This window comes from Phalacrocorax aristotelis, chromosome 6 (genome assembly GCF_949628215.1).
Source record: "Phalacrocorax aristotelis chromosome 6, bGulAri2.1, whole genome shotgun sequence".
Classification (NCBI taxonomy): Eukaryota; Metazoa; Chordata; class Aves; order Suliformes; family Phalacrocoracidae; genus Phalacrocorax; species Phalacrocorax aristotelis.
Genome location: NC_134281.1, coordinates 1,648,696 through 1,672,666, shown reverse-complemented (window position 1 = coordinate 1,672,666; position 23,971 = coordinate 1,648,696). Strand labels below are relative to the sequence as shown.

Genomic DNA, 23,971 nt, shown 5'->3' with positions numbered 1-23,971 from the left:
GAATAATTTAATTTCCTTCCAGATAAGCTGCTAGAGTTTCTCTCACAGGCTGGAGAGACAAAATTCATCCTCCTCCTGCATCTGCATCATAACCCTCAGAGCAAGTGCTTTAACATTTGGTATTTTGAATTATCGCGCAAGTTATGGATATAATCCCTAAATATTTATTTTTTCTGATGTATGCAAATTTCTTGCGTAAGGAAGTTGCTATTATAAGGGAATAGGCTGTATGAAATATTTAGCTCAAATAGCTAAAATATATTTGAAATACATACATTTACTTCATCTTTACTCTGCACGTTTGCCTGTGAAATGCAAGCTGAAAATCTAGACGCTCTCAGAACATGAAAATTTAAGTTGGCTTCGGCAGTGTGACATTAGAAGGAACAGTTTTGTAGTGCAGGCAGTGGGAACTGGAAATTAGTCCTTTTAGTCCTGTTTGCTGCTGTACTGTCTGCCTTCGCATTTGGCCTCCGCAGGTGGTAATCTTTCAGAATATGACCCCAATCTTCCCTTTGGTATGCTAAGCCTCCTGCTGCTAGAAACATATTGAAGCATAATTCATCACACCCATTACCTGCGTAACTCTGGTGCATAATGTTGCCGTTGCCAAGCCAGTAACCACCAGGAGCGGCGAACGTGACGGCGTTTGTAAGCACGTCTATGGGTTTATCGGCGTTATCACACCCTCTCTCTTTCCCCCAGCGTGATACCTGTGCATCCGTGCCTGTCATGTGTTGCCGTACCGTAAGGAGGGAACGAGATCCCATCTGGCACGCTTGTGACAAGGGGAATTTCATGGCTCTGGGCATGTTCTTCTCCCAAACCTCTGTACTTCATGACATGGCTTAGAGTAACCTTTCAGAACATCACAGGCTGTCGTCAGGCGGCCAGAAATATCAGATCCGACACGAAAGCTTTCTTTAGCATTTGCTAACGTCAGCCGTCGCTTTGGGCGGGGGAGAACCCCCTGTTTCCAAAGCAGCCGCGGTTACTCTGCGGGTCGCCCTCGCCGTTCGCGGCGTGGCGGGGGGCATCCCGCAAGCGACGGCGGCCCTGCTGGTGAGCACCTGAGAAGCGGTGTCCCGGGCGCTGCGAGCCGGGGCGGGAGCCCTCCCTCCGCCGCGGCAACACGTGCCGGAGCGGGGCTGAGGTGGAGGGGGGCTGAGGGGAGGCAGCGGGGCGCACGGGGCCAAGGTCCCTGGGGGCGCGGGCAGGCAGAGTGCTGGACGCGAACGCTGCCATTTCACACCTGAATAGCGAAGGTAACCATGAGGGGTTTACGCTTCTGTAAAGAAATGCTGTTCGCAGCAGCTTGGTACGTATGGGTCCTGAGGCGAGGCGGGCTTGGAGCTGCGGTGGTGACATCTCCAGGAGCATCCCTCTCCTTGATTTGACTTTGGTTTTTCCCATAGCAAGTCAGTCTTCTAGGTCCTTCTATTTGAGGTATTCTCATCTTCTTGGTGTAAATACTGACCATGCAGCTTCAACTAGTTGCTGTCATGGAGCATCATGGCTATGTAGGTGCCGTGGAAAGCACCCGTGGAAGTCTCCATGTGAGCTGTGGAGGCGATGTGCCCTGCAGGGGCTGCTGCCCATCACGGGGGTCCTGCTCCATTGGGAGAGTTTCTAAGGGCTCTCTGGGTAAAGTAGAAAGACCTTTGCCCCTCTGCAGGTGTTTTTTGAAGCTGGCGCGTGTCAGGGAGCAGACCCTATCAGTAAAGCAGGTTGCGTTGCATCGTTGAAGTTAACGGAGGTCCGTGTTTTGCACAGGCTGAAAGGGTGTCTGAGGCCATAAGTGGCACAAAGCATAGAGCAGCGAGGCGGCGTGCACGCTCACGTCCCGGTCAGCCGCTGCACCCCCGGGCACAGCTGGCCGGCGATGCCCTCGATCTGCTGCCATTGCCCAGCCCCAGCTCCGCGGCACGCGTTGCACTTGCTGCTGCCATGGCAGCAGGCAAACACCGGCATTTTAATCCCTCCCAGAACGAGAGCAGAACTGGGCGATAGCGATAGTTATTTACAGGCCTCAAAGCCAATGCTTGCAGAAGTAATTCTTGGACTGAGTCCGCTGTGTGGTTGCTTGTCCGGGACAACTGAATGTTGTCATTAAATGTAACGCTTCCTGCTAACGGCCCCTTTGCTCTTGGCCGCCTTTGGAGATGAAAATGTGGAAGCTTACCAGATGAGTCCATGTTGCACTGTACACAACCTATGCGAGGCTTGGCTAGCTTCCTGAAGAGATGAATGACAGTTGGTTTTTCTGCTTCAATGGCAGCGATTCTTCAAATCTGAGTCTTTTCTCAGCTCCCTCCTTGTTTTCTTAGTAGCAACAATAATTGTCTCCCGTTAAATGTCTGAAAGAAACACCCAGGCACACAGTGGTTGTGTGATCTATTAATTGTTACTTCTGTAGTTTATTTGGAACTCTAAAGTTCTGTTTAGTAAGAATAAACACAGAGATCACATTAAAGAGAAGCACAGAACAGTCTGTGGTATTTAGTCATTTTATTATTAGCAGAGAAAAAAAAGCTTTCAAAGGCATGTGAACCTGTTGGAAGAAAGAGTTGTCTTAAGCTGCCCTGATAAAAAATTAATGTAAAGGTACAATGTTTCTCCCCACCTGTGTGAGGAGGTTTTCTTCTGGGCTTACCAAAATCCCCGCCATCCCTCCTCTGGTGTGCCGGGGCGGTGGTCGGGTGCCTGCGGGGTTCGGGTTCGGTTGCATCCCCTCTCGTTACCGCAGAGCTGCCCCACAGGGGAAATATCTGTTGCTCCTGTTGCTGGATTTCAGCGCTGTGCTGGTACCAGCTCCTGCTCAGTGAGGGCCAGCAGGTAGCTGATGACCTCTTGAGAGAGCGAGACGTGATTGTTACTAGTGGTGTAAAAGAAAAGTAATTTGGGGAGCTACTTTCCAAACTTTAATCTTCTTTACTTTCATATCTCTGAGGGAACTGTGATAGTGCTCTGTGGGTACTTGCTGTTCCTGTGGAACTATTTTTGGTTTTCCATTACACTGAAATATATCCACAAAGTCAACCTGCAGTTTTTTTTCTGGTCTACCAGATGTAATATTGTGAGAATTTCCAAAGGACACTAACTTAATAGACCAACTATTTTCACTGATGAAAGCCAACCAACCTCAGGTCTGCTGCAACCGGCAAGTAAAATGATTCCCATCAGGCACACAAAGCTCCTTGTTGAGCCGCAGAACAAACCTGGGCTTTAGCTTGAAAATCAGTTCGGAAAAAAAAACAAAGAAACAAACAAAAGAGGATGCAGTGGGGCTGCGCGCGCGCCCCAGAGCCTGCATGTCCCACGTAGCACGAGCAGCCCCGTGTGCCGGGGGCGCGGAGCCCGTCGCTGGGCCCAGCCGCCGCACCGGGAGCGCCACAGGCGGGGCACTGGTGAGCCGGGAGCGCGGCTGTGCGTGTCCGATAAGCCGCCCCGCTGCTGTCAGCCTGCAAAGCACCCAGCCGTTAATGGGAAATATTCTGAAACTACAATCCCATCATTTCCTTCAGTGCCACCTTTCGTATAATTACTGAGCGCAGAATTTATAATTAAATGGTATGACTGATTCTGTGACATTCCCATAGACATTTCACGAAGGCCATTTGCGTGCCTTGCTATTTTGTACAGTAATAACTGCAATCAGCGTAACTACTATGATTTGTTTATCAAACATCCCTTGGGTAGCATCCATTGTCACTTGTAAAACTTAGTGAGCATCACGGTTTGCATACCGTCGGCTGCCTCACGTTGCTGTCGTCGTGTTCCTGAAGCACTGCTGATGTTCACCTCTGCCAGGGGAACAGTGTCGTCTTCCCCATGCTGTGGGAGGTACACACGGAACAGTGCAACAGCGCAAATAGAGGCAAAATTTGGTAAAAATCTTACACAGAAAGTAGGCATTTTATCTTCACAGGAGGGATCAAAGGGTATACGTGTTGGGCAATGGAATTAACTGTTGAAAAGTGAGGAGAAAAGAGCGTATTAAATAAACATCAGTCGTACCCTTGAATAAAGAGAGTCCTGAGGAATAAGCGTGAGTAGTTGTGTAGTTGATGGCTGTATTGTAGTGCCTGTGTGCCTGGGGACCAAATTAAAGTAGCGCAGGTAGCCCTGGTTTGACCTTACGGCACTCGACTGCTTGACATTGCAGCCTTTGGTGTTTGTCGTAAGTACAGAGTGCGTGTGTTGGCATACGCGTGTATTTTTTGCCTATAAAATATTCAAATGCTATAGAAGTACGATGAACTGCTGATATAGTGTGGATTATATTAAGACCATTAGGAGCAGTGGGTTAGAAGTGTGGGTAAGTGGTGTAGTCACTGTCTTTCGCCTATTAAGTGACCTCCTGCAGCTGGAAATCCCTGTCTTCTGGATCATTTGCCAGATGTTTGCTCCTTTTGTCCAAAATGCTGGAGCCTGCTGTCCATGGGGGGTCTTTTTTTGGTGATTTTTTTCTTTCCTTTTTCCAAAATAATGTTAGCTTAAAAGAAAGGGAAACCGCTTTCCCTAAGCGCTGCTAAAACCTTCTAATCTAGGAAAAGAATTTTTGGGTTTTTTCCCAAACTTCTCTATTCTCCAAAGGGCACAGCTAAATGACAGCTTGAGCAGATTATGACGCTTAAAAGGATGGGGATGGAGGCAGGGGTCCTGGAAGTCGTCAGTAGATAAGCTTCAGGACGGCGTGGTATTATCTGCAGTTGAACTGGTACCATCCAAGTGAAGAAAGCGAGTGTATGTCTGTATCGGCGGGAGCTGCCAGCGGGAACCCGGGATGTGCATGGGCTGCTGGAAAGCCTCAGTGGGGCATGAAAAGAGGATTACTGAGCCAGGTCAGTAAAGAGAGCTGACAGGACTGCTTCACACATAATATTTTATATTTCTTAGACAACAGAAGTGTACAATCCTTGTGGAAAGACATGGTTGCCTGGGTAAAGTTGCCATTGCCTGAAAGTTCCATAAATCAAGCTGTCTAAGGAAATGAGAACGGCGTTTGCTTTTGCAGCTGGTTGGGTTTTTTCCCCAGTTGAGGGTATGGTGCTGCCAAAGGAGGGGGTTGCTCGGGGGGCCCTCCACCCCCCCATAGCCCGTGCAGGGCTGCGGGCGCAGCCGGAGGGGCAGAAGGGGTCCCAAAAGGATGCAGGCGCCTGCTGACTCTTCAGTCGCTTTTGAATCAGTGTGGTTTTAGGGGTGCTTTGTGGCTGGAGACTTTTGCACAGCGACAGCCTGCCCTGGGTCCTGGCCTTGGGTCACTGTAGGAACAGCTAGTGTTGCTCTATGAGAAATGCGACGCAGCCCCTTGCAGTGGTTCGGCTAATGAACGGCCAACGCCTTTGTTGGAGGGAGGTGGTGGTTCTTCCTAAGTGAAGCCAATTTAAAGTCAAAGCGCAAGAAGCACAGGTTTCACTGGAAAACAGATATTTTCTTTTTGTTATTTGCCTTTAAAATGACATGGTAGCTTTGGTGGGTAGGGGAATTAGACGCCAAAGTGTCGGAGAACACATTTATATTCAAGTCTTCTTACTTTCCATATTCTTGCAAACATACAATGCAGTGGGAGGTAATTTTAATTTTTATTAAAAAATGTTTCTCGTTCTTATATTTGCACAACATAATGTAGAGAATGAGATGAAATTTTCAGATGACCTGGAAGTCTTCTGGGAGATTTATAAACTGTCTACTTCATATGTAAGAACATTTGTTTTAATTCCCATATAAAAGTGAGATAAATTGGTTTGTGATAACACAAGTCCAAAAATATCTCAAGTTACCACTTTATTTCCATATTACAAAATAACACAATTCACTGCATAATTAGAAAGCTGAATTAGATAGAAGGAGCAGTTGCTCCTGATTAGACTGTGAATGCAAATCATTAGCCTACAAAAAGTATTTCTGACTCCTAAAGAGACTTTTCTAAGATCTGCAGCTACAACTTCAGTTATGACGGCCCAGCAGTTGGAAATCTCTCCACTGGGTTAGCGGAGACCGAAAGGCCTGATCCTGCAGTGCTGCGCTCTCTGAAAATTGCTGGTTATTAGGATGTGTGTATTCAAGACTAGTCTAATTTTTTCTCAAGGTTTTGAAGGTAATCTTTGTCATTTGCATGAATAAAGCAAGGATCTGGAAAACAGACATCTAAAATTCAAATGGGAACCCTTTATGTAAAATAAGTGATAAAATCTGGGTGCCTTTGCATGTGAATGATATCCTTAGGGCTGAGTTTCCTCCAATGCACTGCTTCAAAGTCTGATGCATTTGTAACGGCAGTGTGTTAAGTTCAACATTAAGTTAAAATTTGTCAAAATTCAGAGTCTGCTTGAGAGAGAGAGAGAGATGTGAGTGAGGTTGGCCCTCCAGAATGACTCTGTCCTTATGTCATAGCAAACGTGGCTTCAAACCCTCCACGGGAGCGGGCTTGAAGAGACCGACATGACATTAGGTTTAGAAAGCTTTGATTTCCACCGGCAATACTTAGCTCAATCCCCGTTCTCATTCATGTCAAGTTCGAGCATCTCTCACTAAATCTGCATCTTAATTTCTTAATTTCATCTCAGGTTTGGAAACTGCCAGGTTTCATCAGCCAGCTGTAAAAGGCATGCATGAATTATTAGACTCCCATTGTCGGTTAAATCTTATCCTTTGTATTTTAAGTCACCCATTTGCATTCATCTAAAATGCTTTCAGAGGGTTTATCAGAAGAAGTGAAATAAGAAATGAAACAGTTTCATGTAAACTGCTTTTTTATGTTTGACTGGTAAAATCACAAAGCAGAGATAAAATACATAAAACTAAGGCTCTGCATAATAAGCATATCTATTAGTTTCCCTTATCTTTATAAAGCTCCCATTTGTCATGAGAAACATTGTGTGTCACTCATCCTGCCTTGTACTACAAAAGCTCTTTTCTCCCTTTCCTTTTATCTCCCATCGGCATTTGCAAGGTAGGAAACTTTGCTGACGTGGTGCTGCAAAACGCCCCATTGGCTAAATAATCGTTTAACCTTCAACCTCTTAACAGCAAGAGGAAATAAAAATTAATCCCTGTGTGCACCTAGATAAAAATGTTACTGGCGCTCTGCTGGTTGCGGCTTTTGCAGTCACAGGAGCCCTGGATGAAGGGGAAGACGTCGGGTCACACCACCCCCAGGGTAAGTCACCCCCGAGTCAGGCCAGATCCCCGCTGGCGTAGCCCATGGAGAGCCACAGAGGGGTGCCGCGGGCCGCAGCGTGTGGCTGTGGAGGTGCTCGAGCACTGGTGCAGACCCTGCCCTCTGCCCGCGGGAGCAATCCCTCAGTGTCTCAGGAAACCTGTGCCCGCAGACCCGAAGCACCCGTGTCGGGAGCAGTGGCTCAGGGAACAGCGAATGACTCCGGTGGTAGATTTCTGCCGGTACCTGATCGTACTGGCAAACCCACAAGCTCAGCACGTGTAGTGATGCACAGGAGGAGGCGGCCACGGTGCGGGTTGTCGAATCACAGACTCATTAAGGTTGGAAAAGACCTCTAGGATCATCAAGTCCAACTGCCAACCCAACACCCCCAGGCCTCCTAAACCATGCCCTGAAGTGCCGCTTCTACACGTCTTTTAAATGCCTCCAGGGGTGGCGACTCTAGCTTGCAAAGAGGGGCCCCTTCTTCTCTTGGTGCATACAATCTTCACACGTTCTTCTCTTCTCTTTCTGAAAAGAAACATTAGTACTGCATATCACACCAGTCAGCTGCTCCAGAATTCAGAAAATGCCACGCGTGGGTAACAAATGCCTCTCCCACTGAGGATCCATTCGAAAAGTTCTTGCGATGTGGTGCTTTTGAAAGTCGCTCTCACTCAAAATGCACCTTTCCTTCTGCTCCTCTAGCATTTTGAGTTGCTGTCACACACAGTGTGTCTATGACATATGTGTCTATGAGTGTGGTGATATAAAGCTATTTTGCTTAACTGACAAGCTCATCAAAATTCCTATGGGGAGCTGTCATTTTCCACGCTGAAGAAGTGGGATTTGGGTGGAGAAAATCTGTAATCAAACATAAATATGCTCTTTCTGTCCGTGGAACATGAACAACTAGTTACGTGCGTCATGGTGGCAATGCTGGGCCATTAGCTTTTTTTAAAAAAAAATATTTTTTTTTGCCCTGTGGTCCAAATTCCTGCTTTTTATATAAAAGTTTTTACGGCTAAGTGAATCAAGAGTTAGTTGCAAAACGTTACTGTGCATTTTTCCCCATATGGCTGCTTGAACAGGCTTCCTGCGAGTTCACGTGAGATAACTGCGGACCAAAGCACTGCGCTGAAGTGCTGATACGTCTTCTGTATTTGTGACAGAGCCCTTCGCTGACATAGATCTTTTCTGACCTCGTAGAAATGTAGCTCTCGTTCGGTAATACTGCCCAGTAGATGTTTGGTGCCTATCAGGGTTAGTGATATATCTTGTGTATAGAAACAGAGGTAATTCTTATTAAACGTCTTACAGAGCCTCATCCTTTTCAGCCTAAACCAGAGGGACTGCAGACACGATTGAGCAAGCTTCCTCCCCAGGTTCTAGCAGAGAGAGGTGTGGGCTGGATATGGAGCCGAGAACCAGACGGTCCCGAGGTGTAACGTCATTTGCTAATGGTGCCACCACCAGCACCTTCCTGGCCTTCGGAGGTGTTGGCACCTGCAGCTCCTGCCACAATGGCAGGAGCTCTTTATAAAGTAAAAATAATAATTACCTTACTTAGCAAGGATTAGAGCTGGTAGTAAGTTACCAGCACTTTGAAGATAACGAGGGTATCTTCCTGTTTATGCTTCAGCCCTTAAATGTTATATTTTCTATATTTCATTCTCAATTTTCAAAAACCTATTGAATTTCATTAATAAATAAGTCTGTGTTATTTATATCAGTACAATGCACTGAGTTACAGCTGATTTATGTGAATATAACGAAAAGAAGGATCGGCTCCAAGGAAGCAAATGCATTGCAAACTGTCTTCTCTTTTAAATGTTCTTATCAGATAAAGACATAGTGCTTATCTACATAGAAGTAAAGGTACAGAGCGTGCATGTGTAGTGTAACAATATTCAGCTGCAGAGTATAAGGTGAGGAGTAACCAGCCAAGCAGTAACTCTGCAGTGGAGAGCAGCAGGCAGCAATGCTACCTGACTGAGGAGAAAAAACACCGTGTTTCACAGCGGTGCTCTAAGATAAATTCAGAAAATAATCCTCCAGCATGGAGGCTTCAGCAGAGCAGCACATCGGTTTGGGCATCGCAGCTCGGTGAAGCAGCATAGAATCACAGAATCATTAAGGTTGGAAAAGACCTCTAGGATCGTCAAGTCCAACCCCCAACCCAGCACCCCCAGGCCTCCTAAACCATGGCCCCAAGTCCCACGGCTACATGGTGTTTGGACCCCCCCCGGGGACGGTGACTCCCCCACCTCTCTGGGCAGCCCGTGCCAGGGCCTGACCGCTCTGGCAGGGAAGGCATTTCCCCTAGTAGCCAATCTATGGCAGTGGTCACTGGCAGTGGCCAGGCTGGGGGGAGGCGGAAGGGCCTGAGGTCTTCCCAGTGGCTGAAGTTGGGAGAAATTGCCCTGTTCTGTGTCAAAGACCACAGGGCAACATGGTACCATACTGCTCTTCCAAAGTTCTCCAAAAGACGGTAACTATTTAATTATATAGAAGAAGGTAACAGAGGGCGTGGTGGCCACTTGCCCTTTGCTCCACCAGGAGAGGACAATGAGCAGCTTCCTTCAGCTACAGGCCAAATGTTTTAGGGACCTGGGCGCTCTGTGGGACTTTGGGTCAGAGGGTGTGAAACCTTCATCAGAGGGCGGTTTGAGGGCAGGGTGACCTGTCAGAAGTTGTTCTGGCTTGTTCTTGGGGCAGGGCTTTAGACGAGGTGACCCCTGGCGCTCCCTCCCAGCCTCAAATGGTGTAGCTTGGCCCAGCGCACCTTTTCGCAGGCTGAGATGGGTTATGTCCCAATGTCCTGACTTTGGCAGCATTTCTGATGACATCAGCGTCGTCTCCTTCTCATAACGAGTAAATAGAAACTGAGAAAGCACTTCAGTTTTTGCTTGTGTGCGTCTGTATGGAGGCACACCCGTGTGCAGCATGTTTTTTATGTTTTCTGTAAGGCGTTTTATTGCTTCCAGTCGTGGTCTTAATCGCTATAACAGCAACTGTTATGTAGATGTAACTAGCATGTCTGGAGACATTCGTATTTTTCTAAATATGGGAATTTGGAAATACCTGGGCAGTGTCAGCATTTTACTCTGCCATTATATTTATTCATGGAGTTTTTCCATCAGAAATTCAGCCTGATTAGCACTGAATAGGAGGAGAAGAGGAAATAGGGTTCTGAAGAAAGCACCCTCAATGTGTAATGATTTTCCCATTTATATAGATTTGCCATATATTTAATTTTTGAAAAGGATCCGCAGAGACTTTGCTCCCTCTTCAGCTCCCTCACACCTGTACTGTGCTCCCTCTGCTGTGCTATTTAACTTTTAGCTGATCCTCTTAAGTCACAAGAATTGTTCTGGTTTATCTATTAAGTGTATCCTCTGAAAGATAATTTAAAAAAAAAAGGGGGGGGAAGGCTTTTCCACCCCTGGATATTTGCAGAGTATGCTTTTAAATCCTTGTGGTTTCTGTGAATACTCACCTCATGGCAGCACCTGTTCTCTGACTTGCACGTATACTATTTTTTCATAACAAGCATGGCCGGATGTCACGAGCACACAAATCATTGTGTACTCTCTGCAAAGTTATTTCAATGAATTGTAGGAATTAAGGTACAGTGAAAACAAAATAATCCCACTTTCCTCAAAATTTTTTAAAAAGTGAGCTTTCTTTTCTAACCTGTACTATTATAGTTCCTCCAATATAACTTACAGTAGACCTAAATTTAAACTTATACCAGCATTACTTAGTCCAAATCTGATCTTCACTCGTTAAATAAACGAACAGAAGCTCTACCATAAGCACACAGTGAAAACTCTATTGCTGAGGACACTGGAAGCTCCAGCCCTGAGCCTCCGAAGAGGCTGTTGGTGCCGCAGGTAGCTGATGAGTGCCGTCCTCATGGCGGTTTGCGGCGCGAAGGTCTCAGCTCGCACATCTTTGGTTGCGAACTCATTAAAAAATGCTTTTAAATGGTTACTTAATGTTTGAAGTACTACAGCCTGCTTCCCAGTCATCTTATTTGTAATAGCGTCTCATGTGTTGTGTCTCCTAGCTCTACATACAAACTACCACACTTACAATATCCATGAACTTAAGTGCTTCAGTGGCCCTGGGGATGCTTTACATGCCGAAGGTGTACATCATCATCTTCCACCCTGAGCTAAACGTCCAGAAACGGAAACGCAGCTTCAAGGCTGTGGTCACAGCAGCGACCATGTCGTCACGGCTCTCGCACAAACCCAGCGACAGGCCCAACGGCGAAGCCAAAACGGAGCTGTGTGAGAATGTAGACCCAAACAGTAAGTACCGCTGCTCTTCTGTTCGTTGGCTGGCTGGGGTTTGGAGGTGTTGGCCAATACCTGAGTATTAGGGTCTTCGTATTATTTGGTCTTCTCAGTTAAAGATTTTTGATGTCTCACACAGATATATATATTATTTTTTTAAAAAATTTCTATTTCCTCCTCACTTTTTTGAGTTGTGCCGGTTGGCCGCAACTCCTCACAAAACGTTTGGGGGCTGTGAGTAACAACTCCTCCCTTCCTTCCTCTGTGAGTAAGAAAGCAGCAGCATCCCTGAGTACCGTAGCCTTCAGCCCGTGTCAAACTCAAACCTTCCTCACCCGGGCAGGTACAGTTTCCAGGATGAGTTGAGTGCAGGGACAGGACCAAAGTCACTTGTAACTCTGCTAACCTGAGTTATAATTCTGTTTCTTGCAAAGTTTCTTTACAGAAATCTCACAGTCCTTGAAGGTTCCCGTTTAAGGACTTTATGCGGTCCTATAAAAGTGAATGCAAATCTTGCCACTGATTTAAAAGAAAAATAGATCGAAAAGATGCTTCCAGTTTCCTTAATGCGCGTAGCATGGTATATTGTAGCACAAAATTACATACTGGGGCCATCAAATTTGATTTGCATTTGAATCTGGAAGGAGTTGAGGAAGGAGACAGCTGCACAACTTTGTAGCATATTGGAAAGGTTTAGACATGTCTGCAGTTTTTATGAAAAACAGATCTGAATGTGGAGAAATGCCCTTTCCTTGCCCATGATCCGTTCATCCATTTGCTGCTGAAATCCCTGCCACTTCTTGTCTATTAACTGCCGTCTGAAGATCTGCCTCAAAGCAGAAACTCTGCTGTCAAAGCAAAGTGGAAACAGCCAGCAAATTATTGACACAGCACTTTTCCTCCCTTTATTCACTCCTTGAGTATTTTTCTCTGATGCCTTATCATGCAGGTATACAAAATACCTTCTAGCTGGCAAAACGACATCTTTCTTTGGAAGCTGAACTATGATTCTGACATAAGACAGTGAGGAAATGCTTCTTATAAACTAAGGACCATATTATGCCTCCTCCAGCCATACTGAGCTGAGGCCTCGCCGCAAGAGGAAATAAATATACTTCCCGCAGTAGGGTGTTACCCAGCAAGAGCGAGAGCCGCAGGGTCCCCTGCCGAGTCAAGTTTCTGCTAGGTGACACTGGCCACGGAGAAGGAGCCCCTTCCGCTGTCTCTGCTCTCAGTCTGCTCCTCGCCGTGGCGCTGCTGCCGCCGAGGTCGAACCCCCGCTGCGCACGCTCCACCTGCACACCGCGAGGTGGCCGGGCACCTCTGGTCCCCGAGGCGGCCGGGCGGGAAAGGCCGTTGAGGATGGAGGGAGAGGTCGGGGAGGAGGGAAGGGGGCCACTTTGAAGGCCAGCTGGGAAAGGGCAGGTGAGTGTGTGTTGCTGAGCTGCGTTTCACCAATTGCTGTTCTGGTCAAATGGGTTGGAATTAGTTTGTCCTCCAGAAAAAAGTGAAATCTAAACATTTCTGCTCAGAGACTTGAACAATGAGAAAAATAAAAAAGTCCTGGTGATGGAATGTTCGATGTAGAAGCAGAGGTGGCCCCTGTGGGAACTACAGCTCGGGGCTTCCCTACTCCAGGTTTCCCCTCCCGGTCTCATTTTTCCTGTGCTGCATCTTATTGCTGTTGTCAGACTTCGGAGAATATTCCCCCCACCCCCTCACCAAAGAACAGTCAGTTTTTTCCCCGAGTAGGAGATATTTTTATTAAAAAGAAATATTGCTTACTTAACCCGTCATATTCCTGGCAACATGCAGCATTTCTTCACCCCAGGCTATACACTATATGTTTTTAATATATTTTTTTTATGTTTTTAAGAGGCAGAAGTAAGGGGCGGAATCCCCCTGCTTGCTGAGATGTACCGCTTTCTGCCTTAAGCACCCGGCCTTCAGTCCTGGTTTTGTTAACACTGATTTAAAGCTGGATTAAAGTCCACTGGGAATAAAACCCTCCCAAACTCGACAGTAGTGTGCGTGAAGGTAGAAGGCTTTCTGTGAACTCCTTTGCTTATGCGTAGGATTCTAAAGCATCTAAATTTGTTTGTTCAACCTGGGCAGTCAGCAAATGTGCAATAGGATTAATTTCTATGTCCTTCTGCAAGTTCCGGGCTTTCAAATTTTTTATGGTGTGGAAAATAAATTTTTGTTTAAATCTTTTAATTATTTTTTTTTATATATATATATATATATATAGTACCATCTGCTCATATTCTCAGCTGCACCTCCCACTACTATTTCATTCTTTGGATATGTGTGTTAACAAAAACCATTAGAAAATCAAATGAAATAAACTACTGCTGTACTTAAAGTCTTTGGGAACGTTTAGACCCAGTGTGGGCTACTACTGCCGTTAATGGGAGTTTTCCTATAGCCTTCAATAGGTGTCAGTCAACCCCCTAATCAGGCAACATTCGGCGTGTATGTCTATACAAGTAAGTCATTGTATGCCTGAATTGGGTTTCTTCTTTTTTTTTTTTTTTAATTCAAGTATTTTGTTTAAAAAAAGTGCTTACATCTCCATTTCTAGGCGGAAAAACTGAAACCCCTATTAATGAGCTCAAAAAGAGCAACACCATCCAAGCAAAACTCCCCACACTTTCAGTAAAATTTTGAATATTCTCTATAAATAAATAAGGGTTTGATGTTTTTATAGCAATTTAACCTCACAAAAATGTTTTATACAGCGGATGGGGAGATTTTTCACAATTTTGCCAATTGGAAAATAGGAAATGCGAATAAAAAACTTGCCCCATATATTTACATCAATGCTATGAGCATTTTTTTTCAATCTCAAATATCTTTCTTCAAAAGAAAACAAAAATAATGCCTTTTCAAATTTAAATTGGACCAGCGATGGCTAACAGTTACCTCCCGCGGCGGAGGGAGGGGGTCAGCCGCAGCAGGTACCTCTGGGGTTGTGACCCGCGGCTCCGAGGAGCGCAGGGATGGGACGGGAGGTCCTGATCGGGAGCTGTGGGCCAGGTGCCCCCGGAGCTCACTGCGTCAGGCCGAGAGTAAATTCATTGAAGGGGGATTAAAGGATGAGCCTGAGACTCATCAGCACTGTGCAAAGCTAGCTTAGATGCAGATCTGGCCACCGAGCGTTTTCTCGCAAGTGCAAAAGTACAGTTGGGTTTTCCAGTTTGATTTTCTATTGTATTTCCTGGTGATGCTGCTGTCCATGGCTTGCTCAGGTGCTGGAGACTGGAGTTGCCATTTCTATCGAAAATACACAAATATTTCCTATCTCCGAAGAACCATTAAGTTGAGCCACCAGCACGGGATTCACGTACCTCCAAACATTGGGGAATTTGGTGACTAAGCCCAAATTTACGGCCTGTCCTACTTACATGCCAGAGTGAAAACCAAAAGGAAAATGTGGGTGGTTTTAGAGAAAAAAAAGCCTTGAACATAACCTCCATGACCTGGTAAACTTTAAAAGAAGCCTCATGAGCTGAAGATGGGCATGCAAAACTAGGAGGTGGATAAATTACCCGAGCGGCTTCCTAAGAGCAGGTGGTCCTCAGCAGCGGCGCTGAGCGTCGTGTGGAGACGCTGCACACGACTCACGGGTGATCTGCAGGAATTTGAGCTCAGAAAAAATGTGCAGAGCACTTAGGAGAGCTGGGCTCAAGCACTGGGGTTTTAGTGTGAGTATGAAAGAAGAAACTGCATTAACGTGGGAGGAAAAGCACTTGAAATGCAGTGACTTTATATCCCACCCATCAGGAGCAATAGACACTCGCTGTGTTGCAGCTTTTTATTTAGGATGTATGGGAAGCAAGACATTTCACAAGCTGAGCTCCCCAGCCATGCCCTGAGAGGGCTTTCATGCTGAATGGGACAAATTAAGGCCAAGCTTTTCCATCTAAAACTGTGTTACTTATAAAGACTGTCTTAATCGTTCCAGATTGCCATCTGGTATGTGCATGTTGTACTCATTCAACAGCTTTTTCCTGCTAATACATGTTTGCATCAGATTCAGATGAGCAGAGTCTGGTTCACAGCAGCTTTCATCCATGTAACGAGTTCATTCTGCTCTCATGTGTCTTTGGTTGAATTTCACCCTGAGAAAATGCTTTTCATCAAGTCTGAAGTTGAACAGATAGTGAGTGCTTCTGCTCGGTTGTCTGTGTTTCTGCTGCAAGAGCAGAGTGTCAGACTACGAGAAAAACATTTGAACCTCCAAACCGTACTTAACTTATATCGAGATTTACATGTAATCGCTCCTTTTCTGTAACAGCTTGCTTTAATTCATGGCTTTACCAAACACAGCGACGGGGAAATCAGCATCTCAGTTGTTTGGTAATGAGGAGGTCGTGCTTCTCGCAGGCTGGACGAGCACACCTTACTGGAAGGGTGTTTGCTGTCACGCATTTCCCTCTGGAAGCAGCCATGAGAAGGAAACCCAGCTGCCCAGTCCTTCCTGGCAGCAGTTCTTCTGGGAAGGTGTTTTCTTGCAGGGTCTGGGGTAGGGTCTTTTGCAACTTGGCAGCACAGGGAGTGTTGGTCTTCGAGGGTCCCCGTTTCCAGTCTTATGGAAAAAATCTCACAGCCTATGAGGTTGGCCGTGGTCAAGATACCCCCTTTTTGGGGGCGCTTTTCTGTGCTCTACTGATAAAGCATTGAGATCATGACGAGTGTTGCAGGGTAGCCCCGCAGTATAGAGCATCGAACAGGAGCGGGCAGCATCTCCGTGGCAAAGACCGAGCGCATCAAAGTGACGAACAGCTCTCGGCAAGGAAGAGCAGCTCGTGGGAGGAGACCGCTTTCCCCAAGGAGTTTAGCTGAGATTTGGTGAGAAGAGGCAAAGGAATGGTGTGTCACCATGGACTAGCCCGAAAACTTTAAGGTCTAAAAGCTTATATGGGTCTAATTTTCAGCAGGGTTGTAAGTTTGTGACTTTTAAGTTAGCAGGTGCTTTGAGGGCTCGGTACTTGTGCAGACATATTCAAGATGGGTTTTTTTCTCTGTCTCCTTTATTTAACGCTAAGCAGAACTCACTTGGCAGTCAGTTCGGTTCCCAGTAGCGAGGTGCAGTTGCTGCCCGTTGCCCCCAGACAGACCAGGCATGGTTTGCATGGTTCTATTTCAAAGCAGTGCTTTCCTCCGCGCTGTCGGCTCCTCTCTGTGGCAGCGGCAGTGAGAGCGGCGCGTGTCCGTCCTCGGTTTTCTCCCCGCATTGAGAACGGACGCTGACGTTGTGGCTTCCCATCGGTCAACTGTGGCTAGCGTATGTGGAACACAAGCATCTCCTGTCTCGGACAGACGCGCAGGCACCGCTGCGCAAACGCTCCCATGCCGTGCCCGGTGTGTTCGTGCATTCATCCCTGTTCATCCTTAACACCACTGACATGACGTCGCCTACTACGTATTTCTCAGGGAAAAAAACCTAAAATGATTGTTGATGATGCCAAGGAACCTGAGAGTAACTGCAAGGGTGAGGAAGGACTGGGGAGTCTTAAACTAAAGCCAAAAAAGTTCCAGAGTTTGTTCAGGGGAGAGGGAAAAAAATCAGCCAGAGCCGCTCTTTTCTGAGCAGCTGCTCCCATGTTCAGAGGTACCTGAACTGCTGCGAACTGGTTCATTTATTTCTAACCCGGAGTTTAATTTCATATAGTGGCGCCTCTCAGCTTTCCACTATCGCTGCTCTAATCTGAGCTCTTCAGCTGGATTAATGTCACGGCCTTCATGACAGGGCAAAATTTGAAGGATTTATTGTGAACAGACTTATTATACATACCAATGTATTTACTTTTCCTGTAGACTGCATACCACCAGTAAGAAAGAGTGTTCAAAAATCTGTTACTTGGTACACTCTTCCACCTACTGTATAGCTTTTGCCTGCTTTCCAAAAAGGTAAGGAAAATCTAGCTTCTTATTACTTTATTCTCAAGTTATGATGATGATGATTATTATATACATAAATGAGGAATGCGCATTAGTGCAGCTATGTTAAGACATGTGTCTAACTTAAAAATTGTTCACGTATCGATTACGCGAAGGTCCCATGTGAAGGGCTTGCTTTGAAAAGGGGAGACCCAGGACTTGGGTGGTCTTAATCCCTGTGCTGTGCCCCAGCGAAGCGAGGGACTGGTGGTCTTCTACTTCCCACCAGTGGAGGTGGATCCCAATAAAGCCTCTGAAGATGGAGATATTTGATAAGAATTTTAAAAAGGAACAAACAAATCATCAAAAGTTAATTATGGCAATCAGATCTAACAACTAACAAAATGTTTTCTGAGTCATTTCTAGCAGCTTTGCCAGCAGGGTTGCCTGGCAGCATAAAAATAACATTTGCTAACGTGCGAGCAACCTTCTTTACCCTCAAATTATAAATTGCTTGTAATAAGTTTGCAAAATATATTTTTTCACCGTGGGGGATCCCAGTGACCACTCCTGAGTTACCACAAGTGAACAATTTTTGAGGGCTGGCTTTTTCTAAGTGTTGTGGCTGCCTGCGTGGTGACCTTGTGAGCTGATTTCGTATTTGTGACTTTATCAGCCAGGAATTACTGCTTTTCTAGTGAAATTAGGGGAATGAGAAAGCATTTGATCTTGGAGGCAAATGACTACCGATGATTAATAAATATTTCTCATATCTGCAATTCCATGTGTGTGCTCAGGCAGCTTTGCCCGCTCCTTTGGGGCTTTGCCGGGGTATGAAAGGTGCTGGCCTGGTCGCTGCGGCGCTGTGCCGTTGGTGCTGGGAGAAATTGCCATATGCCACCTTCAGAACGTTTAGCTCATCTCTAATAGGTGAGAACTTGTATCAGGGAAGGTAGGAATGCTGCTTGAATTGAGTCTCTGAGTCACAGGAAAAAAAATACTAATGTCTTTAGCTGGTGTAAATTGCCACAGCTCCGGTTTCAATTCAACTCAAGTTCTTGAGAAGTCTTCAAATTGCTTTTCACTGTATTTGAATCGTGCCCATTAGTCTAACTCACACAGCTCAGGCAGAAAGCCTTATTTAAGGCGTGAAGCTCTTTACGAACATCAGGACGACCTGGAGGGCCAGAGTCAGAAAGGTTGATGGTGGCTGGTGTCGAGGGAAATATAACAAAGTAGTCGGAGAGAAGGGGCTACTCAAAGTATTATTGCAAATCAAATGTGAAAGAGTAAAGGGTGACTATGTGGAGATGAAATTGCAAAGGGAAGGAGATGAGAAGAATAGGAGGGAGATAGAAGAGACCCTAACTCTCAGGAGAAATCACTTTTTTAAATAAAATTTTAAAAATGCTTAAAATTGAAAGAATTAGGAGCTCACAGAGATTTCAAAAAAATATTTTTCCCATGTACCATTACCGTGTAACGTAAGGAATTGCTCTCTGCAGAGACACACAAATAATTTTGTCATCCAAGTCCTATAAAAAGCAATTGGCCACTCCGATTCTTTAAGCAGATTTTAAAATTTGGGCCACGCCACGCTACGAAAAATGCTGCGCTCGAGGATGGTCTTACCCACGCCAGTGCTCCTCTGCGACAGGTATTGTTTTCCATTCCTCACCCACAAGCGTTTCTGTTCCAGCTGGGCTGTCGCTGCAGCTCAGTTGCTATGTTTTGATTTGTTCTTCCAGGAATACCAAACGAAAACCGGCAAGAAACAACATGCTGTATTAAAAGCAAAGCAATGATATCAGGAAAACATCAACTTAGTTGTAAACTGACACTTGTTTTGCTAGTCACATATTTGTGCGCAGGTATGAACACAGCACTTAAGCCGTTACTTGACTCTATCACTTTCTGCTGGGTGATGCACGGAGAGGTGCATTTATAATGCTTTTAAATTGCTTCCCGTGAGTGACAAATAGGACTTCTTTACTGTTGAGACTGATGGAAATAGAAGGCTTAAAACACTGTACATGGTATCTGGGCCAGGGAAAATTGTCCGTCACCTGAACAAGGCAAAGAAAAACCAGATGCTTTTGTAGAGTCACAGTTGGTACTGTAGAAACATCTGCAGCGCTGTTCTCCTGAGCCATCGCCAAGCAATATGCTTTCAGGTCCAGTGCCCAAAGTGCTTGTGATATCTGAAAGGCCTGGGTCCGTCCCTCGGGCTTTCAGGGCCTCCCAGTGCAAGGCTAGCAAGAGGTGCCACGCTCCCCTACCCATGTGCTCCCGTGGGCGGGGATGGGGAGATGCTTACGCGTTGCAGACGGGATCGTGTGGGTCCCGGGAAGACCGCTCCTCTCTTCGGCTGCCTCCGCGCTGGAGGAGCAGGGACCACCGTGTTTTGAGGGCAGCAGCCTGACGCTTCATGCCAAGGTCAGTGAGTTTGTTGCTGGGGCAAAGACTTTGTGGCTTGCTTTGGCGTGTCCCTTCAGCGCACTGGAGTTACTGAGCACTTCGCCCCGTGTATAACAGGTCCTGTTTAACTGGGATTCGCCTCCATGTAAGAAGGACAAAGAAAACCATGTTGTGGGTTGCTTTTTTGCTCCGGGAAGGACCTGAGTGATGCCCGTGAGCTTGCTGTGCTCTGTAGTCATAACATTTATAAAAGCGGTCAAGGAGAGGCTAAATGGAGAGAGTCCCCCTGCCTTTTCGGTTGGATTGTTTTAACTGGGCATTGTTATTTCGGTTGCTTTTTGCAACAAGATAGTACTGGTAGTCCTTTAAAGCATTTAAACATTAAAACAGCATTTAAAGCTGTTTTAGCAGGGATGATGGTGAAACACTGCAAGTCATCAGCTACCTTTTATCATTCCTCTGTCTTTTTTGCTGAACTTTGACTCGATCCAGGCCAGATGCTGAGCGTGTCTAAACCACAGCGGTCCCGCTGCTTTGCAGGAGAAACATCAATTGATATTAGCTGAGGCTCTGGCCTCGGATTTTCAAACAGCAGCTAACCTTTCCACCTCAGCTCTGTGCCGCAGCGCTCAGCTGCGAGGGGTTGAGGAGACCAAGAGGAGCAGCCTCCTGCTCAGCAGAATTGTTGTCTGAACTTTGTACTGCAGCTGGCAGGCCCTTGATCTCGGCATTCCTCTTGAATTCGCCCTGGGTTTCCCCACCGCCGGTCCTGTGCGCCACTCTGGGCAATGAGCAGGTCTCCAGTACTAAGAGAATTAATTTGGAAACGTACCTCTCCGCGAGGGCAGAGCCGGGAGGGTCGGCTCTTCTACCGAGCAGGCCGTTAACGCCACTGAGGCTGTTGAACAATTATAGTCCCACTACAAGCGAGGGCAGCTCAGCCACAGCCCAAGGCAGGGGCTCTCCTCCCAGGGTTTGGGCGCAGTGTGCTGCTTCCAAAAGTTTTTCAGTTCCTTTACAAGTAATTTTCTTCCTTAACCTGTACACAGAGAAATTTCCCTGGTGACTGCAAAGCGTTGAGATCATTTGTAAGGTATGTGCAGCACCGTGGTGTGTGAAGTCGTTACGTTTCTTGGTCGTATCTCTCCCAGAATATATATGCAATTACTTGGAGTAAGCTATAATGGAGCTGTTGTGATGTGAGTCATGACAGGGTTTCAAACTGATCGTGGGCTTATGCTGAAAGAGGTAAATAGTTTGAGTTACCCTCTAGTGCCAAGGATATTCTGTGCCTCTCCCCCTCCTGCATGGCGTCCCAGCGACGCCGAGGCACCCCAGGGCCCCCTACACCATCCAGCAGCATCTCCGGGGGCCGGGCAACTCTTTGAAGGCTTTGGGTTCAAATTGTGTGATGTTCTGTAGCTTGTCACGCCTGAGAGTATGTGGTATAGAATAATTATTTTCTGGATTGAAGCGTCATTTTCATTTTAAATCTGGCTAGTTTCATCCTGAGAAAGTGCTCTGTGTTTAACCTCACTTGAAGGATTTTCTGTTCAGTGGAGGCTGCTAAGAAATGAGAATTTGCAGTCAAAATTGATAAGCAAAAGACCTTGACAGGTCTTCACTGCATCTATTTTTATTTTAGAATGGCTTACTGAAAAGCTAAAAATTTAGCATAAATTTCTTCTGATATGTTTATTTTAAAAACTATTGCACAGATTAAGCTCCAAGTTAGCTTGTGCAACACCCCAGCTTGGTCCCTAATACATATTTTCCCATTTCCCAAGCTGTAAATGATTTCATTGACATGGTAGATTCCACCATGTTTGGCTGATCACGGGACGAGTGGCGCCGGGGGTGGCCCGGGCGCTGCTGGGGGTGCAGAGCCCCACAGTTTGCCCTCAGTCCGCGCAAGGGCGCCCGCCTCCGCCGCCCAGCGTGGCATCGCCATGGTCTGTAAGTCTTCATCTGCAGAACGATTTCAAGCAATAGTGGAAGCGCTCAAGCATAAAATGTATGAACAAATTCACTTCCTTATTTTTAGCAAGTTTTTCAGTTAAAACTGGTTTTCTCTCCCCCTTCTGGAGGAAGGCTCAGTTCTTGAAGGGCACAGACTTCCCTTGGTTTCCTCTAGGTTAGAAAACGTGAGTGTTCTGAACTATAGAAATCTGATTTTGGGGTTAGGAGTTGGCAGGTCCCATTCATCTGCAGGAGCTCGGCTTTGCATTTTGTTTCCAGCTACTTTTTACTGCAAAACCTGAGTGTTTTCCCTGTTCTGAACTGATACTTAAACTGCTTCTTAGAGCTGTTTTGGATGTGGTGCAAAGGACTGTGAACAGGTTGCCCTGAGAGGTGGTCGATGCCGCATCCCTGGAAACACCCAAGGCCAGGCTCGACGGGGCTCTGAGCAACCTGCTCTGGTTGCAGGTGTCCCTGCTCACTGCGGGGGGTTGGGCTGGGTGGCCTCTAAAGGCCGCTTCCCACCCAAACCCCTCCGTGACTCTATGCCCAGGCAACAAATGGGAAATGGGGGGAACAGCTATTTTCTCGCAGCGAGGTGGCTGCAGCGTCGGGGCTGGTGCCTCTCCCTGCATCGTGCACCGTGTCCCGCCTCCCGCCTGTGGCGCAGTCCCACGCGCTGCAGTCGGAGCCCCTTACCCAGTCGGCTGGAGGGGGCGGCCAGGGCCAGACTTGCTGCGTTTCTTTCAGGAGACTTGCAGAAATACTGCTCAACGTTGATCAGGCAGCACTTACTAAAGCTTTAGGAAAGATGTGTTTGCGACAGACTGTATTGTAATTGCTCCCCCTCAGGAACCTTAACTCTTATTTTTATGTAATTTTGCATAACATAGTTTGATAAAGCAGCTAAAAGACAATTTGCTGTTGTGCCACACTATGAACCATAGGTGCACTTTATATTTTCCATATTCTACAGTTCAGAGGTGATTTTTTTCTCCCTCTTATCATCACCACGTACTTTTTCTCCCGAGCTGCTTTCCCAGTTGTCACTCCCTGTTAGGGACACATCTCTAGCACGCACACACCGATCAAGAGATGCCTTCTTGGCATCTGATCAAGGAACAGCTCCCTTCTACACGCCATTAGGCTCCCTGCACTCTGGTATTTTTACAAATTTAGGCTGGAAACTGGCATGTAAGTATTTATTCCAGAAGCTACTTATGCAGTAGCACATATTTTCCAAGTTGTAGCCCAACTATTTTTGATGAGGTTGAAGAGTTGAACAACCTTTAATTTTGTACACACCAAGGGGTATCTGTAACGAGGCTGTTTTCCATGGGTAAAATTTTGCTGGTTTGATATTGTCTTATTTACTTTTTAAACTAAAAGATTTATACAGATGCAACCTCTAAAGAGATGAAGATGTGAAGACCTAAAGTGCCTTGAGACCAATATGGGGGACAGAAGATAGAGTTTGGTGCACTCTGAGGAGTGACAAGTGAAACTTAAATGTGCTGTTTGATGTTTTTGACACATTCTTTGGTTTTGGTGAGTTCCCTTTCCGATGTTGACCTCGGACCCTTCACCACCAGCATGGCCGGGAGCTCCGGGGCAGCACAAAGCCCTCCCCGTTCCCCATGGGACAGCACCCCATCCCGACAGCGACCAGCCTGGGGCCATCGATTTCTCCTTTAAAAAAAGGAAAAAGCAGGATTTTTGTTCCAAGAACGTTAATTCCTCCCCCCTCCATTTGCATTTGTGCATTCAATTTGCATTTTAATTTTTACCAGTTTCTCAAGGTCCCAATATCCATTTAAATCAATGTTTTCCTTCAGGTTTTATATATCCATGACAGCATCCTGTTGCCCGGCAGGCAAAGTAGTGCCAGCAATTATTCTCTCCCTGGCCATCTTGTGAGCGACACAAGGCGTTTGCGGTTAGCCTCCTTGGCAATGCCAGGTTAGACTCTTCTCGTGACACTTCACACTGTGAAGGGTATCCCTCACAATGGGTCTGTATTTTTTAAACCATGATGCACTTTGTGTGGCTGAGAGCGGTATGTGTTATTTAAAGGTTTCATTTAAAACCTCTCAGAAATAAGTCTTTTGCCACTGTTGCTTGAATGAGATCTAAAGGTAGGTCAGGGGAAGCCAAGTCTTCACCCTTTGTCTTCGTTAAGCATAGCTGAACTCCAGCTACTTATGAGATTACTATTTTTATAAAATATTGTTATATGGCCAGG

At 46.2% G+C, this 23,971-nt stretch overlaps 1 protein-coding gene across 2 annotated transcripts in view; it reads left to right on the top strand.

Moving 5' to 3' along the window:
* GRM7 (glutamate metabotropic receptor 7) overlaps positions 1 to 23,971 on the top strand; it is a 309,474-nt gene that overhangs the window by 264,514 nt on the left and 20,989 nt on the right. The window contains exons 9-10 of one of the 2 annotated variants that reach the window (XM_075095592.1): positions 11,235 to 11,481; positions 17,290 to 17,377. In XM_075095592.1, the coding sequence (XP_074951693.1) occupies positions 11,235 to 11,481; positions 17,290 to 17,360 (318 nt within the window). In that variant the 3' untranslated portion in view covers positions 17,361 to 17,377. Of the gene's footprint in view, positions 1 to 11,234; positions 11,482 to 17,289; positions 17,378 to 23,971 lie in introns of those variants that run through there. The other variant, XM_075095593.1, reaches the window with a different exon arrangement.